The sequence below is a fragment of the Neolamprologus brichardi genome, chromosome 22 (assembly GCF_056152115.1).
Source record: "Neolamprologus brichardi isolate AB-2024 chromosome 22, ASM5615211v1, whole genome shotgun sequence".
NCBI classification, from domain to species: domain Eukaryota; kingdom Metazoa; phylum Chordata; class Actinopteri; order Cichliformes; family Cichlidae; genus Neolamprologus; species Neolamprologus brichardi.
Window position 1 is genome coordinate 10,069,400 of NC_142124.1, and position 9,122 is coordinate 10,078,521.

Sequence of the window (9,122 nt, forward strand, 5' to 3'; positions counted from 1 at the left end):
GAGGAACAATCAGTTAACTGGGTGGAAATGAGAAGAGTGGTTTTCAGCTGCAAAGGATTTTTCTCCTAGTGACGCCTACCTCTGCAACAGCTTTGTGCTAAGGAGCTAATCCTCCTTTTCTTTTGACTTTGCAAGATGTCTATGAGAACTCTCCCCCTGGTTTTCATTAATCTGGGTGGAGAGATGCTTTACATTCTGGTCCAACGCTTGCGAGCTCACAACACCTCAGAGGACAATTCAGAGAAAGGTAGAGGCTGCTGACATCTTTGTAGATGTGTCTTCCCAGTTTGTGTCAAGCTGTAGCAGTCTGATGCCAATTTATAAACTAAAAAAAAAGTGCTTTTCTTATGTCAGATGCATAACTACCCAAATTACAAATCTGCTTTCCTTCTTTTTCTTTCTTCTTTTGTTGGAAACCCAACATGGCTGCAGGAGTGTGGTCAGAAAATGACAGGAAAAGAGGTATTACTTGAGCGTAATGTTCTTTAATCAGCTCCTCCAGCATCTCTGAGCTCTCTTAACAAGTCAGAAAATATATATTTTCTTGAAAACACATGTGAAATTGTCACACAGAGCTAGACAAGTAGCTAGACACCTACCATAAATTTGTATATACAGTGCACCAGCCACTTTATTTGGTACACGTTTGCCCTCTGGTCTTCAGAACTGTGTTAATTCTTTGTGGCACAGGTTCAGCAAAGTGCTGGAAACATTCCTCAGAGATTCTCATCCATATTGACATGATAGCATCACACAGTAGCTGTAGAGTTGTCAGCTGTGCATCCACGATATGAATCTGCCATTGCACCACATCCCAAAGGTGCCCTATCTGATTGAGATCTGGTGACTGTGGAGGCTATTTGAGTAAGTGAAGTATGGCATGATTTTAGCTTTGAGACATGGCACAAAACTGGAAGCAGCCATAAAAAGAGATGGGTATACTGTGGTCATAAGGAAAGAACATATCCTCCGTGTAATTGTGCCATTACACCACCAGCAGCCTGAACCTTAGACACAAGGATGGATCTATGCGCATAAGGGGCGATCGTGGCTCAAGAGTTGGCAGTTCGTCTTGTCATCGGAAGGTTGCCGGTACAAGCCCCAGCTAAGTCAGTCTCGGTTGTTGTGTCCTTGGGCAAGATACTTCACCCGTTGCCTACTGGTAGTGGGCAGAGGGCCTAGTGGCACCAGTGTCCGGCAGCCTCGCCTATGTCAGTGCGCCCCAGGGCAGCTGTGGCTACAATGTAGCTTGCCATCACCAGTGTGTGAATGGGTGAATGACTGAATGTAGTGTAAAGCGCTTTGGGGTCCTTAGGGACTAAGTAAAGTGCTATACAAAATACTGGCCATTTGCCATTCATGAATGAGAGTCTGAAAAAAGAGCACTCAGAGTTAAAACACATATGAGGCTATTTGCTCACAGAAGGTGGACAAGAAAATGATTGGACTAGAGCAATGATGTCACCAGTTTGACAGCTTGGGTAAGAGGAAGTGATGTAAAGAATAGACAATCACCCCAAACACCCAGGAATTCAGGCAGATGAATTAATACAGATTTTCCTTAACTTATACTTAAGCTTCATTTGAATAGGTGTACTTAACAAAGTGGCCAGTGAGTTTATTTAGACTGTCTTCCATATATATTTGGAGTTGTATAAATGAAAAAAATGCATAAAACAATGGTAAACAACCATTTTTATTTTTATTTTTACCATTTTTTCGTTTTTCATGACCTCTGTGTTTATCTACTGCACTAAGAAAGAAGTAGCTTCAATTCAAAAGCAAAATTCTCCACCTTTCTGTTTGGCTGCTTTTCCATTTCACAGTCATGAATGACATCGTTGGGACCATGTTCAGTAAAGCCTTCATGGATGAACTTCTCAAACCTCAGCAGCTGTATTCTCACAGGACAATGAAAACGGTGCTAACTCGGTTAGCGCACGCCTCCATCATGAGACTGAACCCGGCCAGCATGGACAGGGTAAATACCAAATACCAGGAACAGGAGCACTAGATTATAAACAGCAAGTGAACTGAGAAACTTTTTAAAGTAAAAATCTTCCCCTTGTTCACAATGAAAGTTTTTCCCTTTACTGGAAAAAAATGCCAGGAAAAACAGAGTTGATTCATTGATCTCAAACCTATGACTCAGTCCTTGAAGTTCGGAAATAAGCTTCCACAGTTTACTCATTACCTCTCCCTATAATGCAGGACTGTCAAACCTGCACCCATAAAATTTACTTCACTTAATGGATCAATGATTTTATACACATCCCGAGTCATTAGGGACTTATAGTCAAGTGGGAAAAAAAGCAGTCCCGTAAAACCTTCCTGCTTCCATGTAGCAGCCAGGTGCCGCTAATCAAATGCATTTCATAAACTTAATGTGAGCAAGTATGTCCACTTGTCAAATCTAACAAAATGCATTTGGAAAACAACATTTTGCAGGTCAGGACCATTCAGGTGTGTGTTAACACAATGCCACAATCTTCTCAGGATGAGATGTCCTAGAAAATTCACTCAGAAGTCAGACTGTGCAGAAAACCCAGGAGCTACATCTCAGACTTTACAGGCAACAATTGGCATGTTAAATTTTAAAGTTCATGACAGCACAACTAGAAAAAGACTGAACAAGTGGTTTGTTTAGAAGAGTTGCCAAAACAAAGCGTCTTCTCTATAAATCATTCATGGCAGCACAGCACAGGTTTGCAAAGTTGTATCTGAATAAACCACAAGGCTTTTGGAAAGTGTCCTGTGTACAAATGAGGTCAAAGTGGAGACGTTTCGGTAAAATCCACAGCACCACATTTGGGGAAAGCCAAACGCAGCATACCAGCAAAACACCTGACATCAACTGTTAAGCACGGTGGTGGACGGGTAATCGTTTGGGCTTGACCTGGACAGCTTGCAGTCATTGAGTCAAACACAAACTTCTGTGTATACCAAAGTATTCAAGAGTAAAATGTGAAGCTATCTGTCCATTAGCTAAAGCTTGGCTGAAATTTGGTTATAAAACAGAACGATGATTCCAAGAACAGCAACAAATCTGCAAAAGAAAAGAATCAAAATGTTGCAGTGATCCAGTCAAAGTCTAAATCTCAGGTGACTGAACTGCTGTGCACAAGCAAATTCCCACAATCCTTACTGAGCTGAAGCAACACTGTAAAGTAGAGTGGGCTGAAACTTCTCCACAACGATGTGAGAGACTGATGAAGTCAAGCAGTTACTACTTATTACTACTAAAGGAAGTTCAACGAGCAAATGAATCGTGGGTTGTAGTTAGTTTCTCACAGGACTGTAACTCAACATATATTTTATAATTGTTTTATTTGTTTCTAATAGTTTTTAATTTTTATTGAGGGTCAGATGATTTTTTACTTTTTACTTTGTTGATTTCTTATTATTTCTTTGTTATCATTATTATTAGCTTTTCTTTTCTTTGTTATTATTATTAGCTTTTAATGTTATTGTTTTAATTGCATCTTTCTCTGTCATATTAGTCATGTGAAGCAGATCGAAGTGCATTAACCTCACGGAAAGTTGCAAATCGTTTTCTCTCAGATATTGATTGATAATTGATTGTCAGATTGTTCTGGTATCTTATTAATACATAACATGACAAAAAATGTAAATATTTTACAACTCTGTTAATTTTTTAAGGTGTAGATTTGTGTTTTTTTTCTTGTAGCTTTATGAGCTAATGGTCATGGCTTTCAAATATCAAGTCTTCCTTTGTCTGCGGCCAAAAGACCTGCTGCTCATCTCATACAATCACATGGACACCATCAGGGAATTCGTGAAAGACACTCCCATGGCCGTGAACCAAGTGGATGAGACACACAGGAAAATCATTGAGGTATGACTCAGATAACTGAAGTTATATAAACCTTGTATTTATAAGGTGCAAGCATCCTCTGCACCCATCGTCTCTCTTTGATGTAGACATACTCGTCATTCACGGAGGGTGAACTCCAGCTTCTCAGACAGACTCTCCTCACATTTTTCCAAGACATGCACGTTCGTGTGAGTCCCCTGCTTGAAATCCCATCCTCCTCAAACATATTACAATCAAATTAAACATTTCATTTTTCTGCTAGTGATTTCAATTAATGCTCTCTCTCTTTTTTTAAGGTATCACTTTTCCTAAAAGATCAGATCCAAAATCCCAATGGACGGTTCGCCCTGACGACATCAGGCCCAGTGCCTCATGGGACTGATGTTCCTGGGCTTATTAGGTATGTAGGTTACAGTGTGTGCAGATGGTTTACATATAGTTTTGAAATGAATTTCAAGGAATCCATAAATGTAAATCAAAAATATGTCCTCAGTCACATCTGTCACTGTCAATGTAATGTAGCTATGCAGCAGCGCCAGCGCATTTATCCTTCCCCTGATAGTAAGCGCTCAGACGTGCCCCCTTTAAGCAGAAATACATTTTGTATACATGCAAAACTTCTTCAGTTGTAAGATTTCTGGGGGGATTTTTGCACGTACTGCCTGTTTCAAATATATCCACAACATCCACAACGGTATCAGATCTGTGCTTTGGCCCATATGTGTCTTAAGTGTGCCAAAGTGACCATATCAAAAGACTTCAAAGCAGTCATTTCATCAGTCTTTCACTAATTTCTTTGGATTATTTTGTTTACAATGAAAAATAATCACAAAAAATACCAAAATTTAACCTTTGTTTGTCTTTGTTGAATCAGAAAAGCACCTCCTGCCACTTTACCACGTATCCCTTTACTTCTATGTGATATTTTTACACAAGTGCTGATTAAAAGCATGTGCTGTAAGCATCATTCATGCAAACTAATACACATGCACTTTATTAATGTCTGTCATTAATGAGTCTGCCATTGTTTGTCAGATTCTCAGTGTCTTTATCACATATTTGCTTCTAATTCAAGTTTAGACATTATAAGCAGAATTAATTTCTACTGTCAATGTTTATACACTGAACCTGGTTTAACATCTGCCACTTCATTAACGGCACTAGATGTGGCCACTCGGTGGCCTGGTGGTCTGATGCAACTCTGAAGTCACCGCCAAAAGGCTGACCTATCCCAACTTTCAATTTTCTTTAAAAAAAAATGTGTCCACAATCCAGAGTGTCGCCATCTGTTTCCTGTTTTCAAAGGATATTTGACTGTCGCGGCAGAGAAGTGAGACGAAGGGAGTTCCCCTCTGGAGGGAGTTACACCAGCTCCATCAGAGAGGGGTCTTTCGAGCTGCATGGAAACAGAGTGATCAGACTGGGCATGAACATGTATGTAAATATGCTGCTGGACACTACATGGTGAACACACACACTGACGAACCTGTGGGTGACACTGCTGCGTTTCATGACTTAAAGGTACACTGTGGATCATCCAGAGGAGACACACACATCCAGGGCTCCCTCTGTAAAGGTAATAACATGTCAGGGAGGTCACAGATTTTATTTTACAGTTATGGTTGGTGATATATATATATATATATATATATATATATATATATATATATATATATATATATATATATATATATATATATATATATAAAACGTAATATTTTCCTGAACTACACCTGAGCTCTTGCTGTTGTGAAACCGTGAAATGATGTTTAAGCAATAATAGCAAATCATATCATATGGAGCTTTTTTCCTACAAGGTGATATTTACCTTTGATAGCGGTGTTTAAAGGATGCTCAGGTGGCACCAAGGGGCTGAAAGTGTGCTGAGAAAAATATCCACTACGCGGTTGCACCACTTTCACACACATTCCACTAACCTGATGCTTCCTAATTGTTTTGGAGCCAGAAGTGACCATTTTTGAATCAGATGGTAGGGCACTGAGTTAGCTAAGGTTATCTATCTGCAGCAATAAACCCAAAAAAACAGACATATGCTTGATATATTAACATATTTTTATATAAGGAACCCAACATACATTTGTTATAGAGTGGGAAACTGTCCATGTGCCTCCAAATGCTGTAAATTTGGATATTTTTTAATGGAGGTCTGCGGGGATTCACTCATTTTTGCAGCTTGCCTCAAGTGGCCACTCAAGGAACTTTAGTTTGTTTTGTACTTCTGTGTTGGCTTCGTATATTAGCCCCAGAAATTCCTGCTTGCCTGGACATTGATGCATAGTAAAAGCCGGTAAATGCTGTTATGGCAGTGGCCCGTTCCCTGTGGTTTGCACACGCAGTTCTTTATTGACACACTTTTTGCATATACACTTAAACTCACCTCACTTGCCCCGCTGTTCAAAACATCTCACTGCTGTAGGCTCATCATTGTGTGTCTCACACCTTCTATAAGAGAAGAGCTTAATAGGGTGTGTAAGACAGGTGTGCCCAAACCACACTACTGTGGTTTCCTGGCTTCTACAGCTGAGCTAGAAAACCATACCCCAGTGCTACTGCTGTACAAAGAGAAGATGATAATCCGATTAATGAAGTGTCAAAAAGAATAATAATAGTGTTTCTCAGTAACTGAATGTTTGTGTCTGTTTACATTATCACCATATTAACATTAAACGGCTGGTTAGACAGTGTAATGTTTAATTAGTCAATATTAATATTATGGGAAGTAGTCAGACTCGAACGTCAAGGAAGGTGGTAGGGAAGCAGACTATGCAGACATTTTAGGTTTCCAAGGTGAGCAATTTATTTACAGTGAACTTAATTTAATGTAACTTAACAAAACTTCCTCCCCAAATAAACTCTATTAACAAACCATGGATCTGGTGACACAGCTCACCTCTCCCCTCTCCTGCATCTGGTAGAGACTGGCTTTAAATAGGGCCATCAATTTCCCTCCAATTGCCCAGCCAGTACCACTCACTCAAACTGAGGGATCTAAAACTCTACCCAGACACAAAACCTCTACACACTTCTAATATGCACATTTACACAACTAAATGGCAGTATTAACGAAAGGAAAAACATTCAAAAAATCCCTTTAAACCTTAACACAAACAAAAGGAAGCATCTCTATGGAAAAAGAAACCCCTCCACTTGGTTTGATCTGCTGATGTCATGTGTGACATCATCAAGACTTTAAAATGAGGAAATGCCAGGTGGGCATTTCCCCACACCTGACCCTAAGATGACTGAAAAGCCAAACAAAGTAAGTATGAACAAATGACTTAATAAAATATAAAGAAACATAACTTAGTATTTGTCTTAATTTGCAGAATATTTCATTTTCCGGCAACAGAACGCTTAAACAAACAAACCCGGGATAGTGAGTGAAGCAATGTTACTTAACAAATAGCAAATCATAGCAAATACATAAAAACAGAATGTGTACAATGTGCAAAAAAAAAGGTAAACACATATGGGACAAATGGAGAGCATTACAACTGCTCCTCCACTTTGTCACACATTAATAATGATTGAAAACTTGTAACTCTTGTGCTGCCACTGCACCCCTCCCTTTCCTGGACCATTATCCACAAATAGAGAAAACTTGGAACAGTTGTGAACCTTCCCAGGAGCGCATTAGTTGCAAAAGACTCCAGAACAACATCTAGAGAACTGCAGGGCCCACTTGTTTCAGAGTGGACCAACCTGGCATCCATGAGAGAAAAACACCACTGACCAAAAAGAATACGCAGGCTCATCTCACATTTGCCAAAAACATCTTGATAATGAGAAAGAAGCTGGAATTTTTTAAAGCTTTGCATGCCATTACATCTGGTGTAAAACTAACAGCATTTTATTAAAAGGAACATGATGCCAACAGTCAGACATGGTGGTGGCAGCGTGATGGTCTGACACAGCTTTGCTGGACGATTTGCCAAAACTGGTGGAACCATGAATTCTGATTGCTACTAAAAAAAAAAACCTGAAGGAGAATCTCCAGCTATCATTTCTTGCCCTGAACCTTAAACAGGCTGTTCTTTCTTTAAAAAAAAACAAAAACAGTTTGGCTGAATTAAAAACATCTCTGTAAGGAAGATTGGGCCAAAATTCCTCCACAGGGATGTGAAAGACTCATTTTCAATCAAACGCTTGATTGTAGTTCTTGCTGCCAATAGCGTTGCAACCAGTTGTTGGGTTTAGGGGGAGTTTTCAGAGGGCCAGGTAGCATTGGAGAACTTTTTTCCATTAATAAATTATATAATTTAAAAACTGCATCATGTATTTAGTCTGGTTCTCCTTCTCTATTATTAAAATTTGTTTGATGACCTGAAACATAAGTATAAGAAATATAAAAAAGATCAGAAAAGGGGCAAATATTATTTTCACAGCTCTGTTATAACTTGCCTCTGCACCTCCATTGTGCTGCAGACAGACGGCTCTCCCAACCCGCTGGCGAAGGAGGAGCTGAACCTGCTGGCTCGTCTGATGGGCAGCATGAAGACGGAGAACGAGCCCAAAGACGAATCGGGTTTTCGAATCAACCTGTTTAACACAGACAAAGAGGAGGAGGAAGCGTGGGTGTTCTTCTTTTCTATTTTCATTCCCTGTTGTTACATTAACAGAAATTTCCTCATCAAGGCCTTTTTATCTTGTTTCACAGAGGAGCGTCAGGTAGTGCTGAGGAGTCCTTGCATGGAGTGATAAATATTCAAGCAATGCAGGTACGATCATGCAGACTGTTCTGGGGTATTTCAGTGAACTAAAACTAAACCACAGTCAAGAAAACAGTTTAGTTTGACTTAAAAAAAAAAGGCAACTGCTGAGCACGTGAACAAACCTAACAATATAAACGGAAAATCTGGCAAAAAAAGTGTGTTAGTGTGAGTGTCTGGCTACACTCTGGACTGTTGTTATGACTGCCATGTCTCTCTTAAAACATCTGTGATGAACTTAATCCAAGTTTTTGTTCAGGATGAGCAGGCGGCATCGGAGTTGGCTCGCATTGCCGGACAGTTTGCAGAAGAAGAAGAAGAAAAAAAAGAAGAAGAAGAAGAGAAACCCGAAAACCCCAGCAACAACAAGGGAGAAGAGCTCCTGGCCATGATGGACGACCTCTGACTCATTTATTCAGTCTGTGGTTGTTTGATGATCGTATGGTTAATCTCCACTGTGAACTTTAATCTGAAATATGCGGTATTCAGTGAAATAGATGCAAGAACTCAACATTATAACACAGATACAATAGACAGAAACTATTTTCTATGTTTAA

At 39.6% G+C, this 9,122-nt stretch overlaps 1 protein-coding gene across 1 annotated transcript; it reads left to right on the forward strand.

Moving 5' to 3' along the window:
* On the forward strand, window positions 1–9,122 carry oscp1a (organic solute carrier partner 1a). The gene is made up of 11 exons (XM_035909351.2): window positions 1–247; window positions 433–462; window positions 1,827–1,981; window positions 3,689–3,856; window positions 3,943–4,023; window positions 4,132–4,235; window positions 5,141–5,269; window positions 5,357–5,411; window positions 8,282–8,427; window positions 8,514–8,574; window positions 8,825–9,122. The coding sequence occupies exons 1-11, from the start codon at window positions 136–138 to the stop codon at window positions 8,969–8,971; spliced, it is 1,188 nt and encodes a 395-aa protein (XP_035765244.2). The 5' UTR covers window positions 1–135; the 3' UTR covers window positions 8,972–9,122.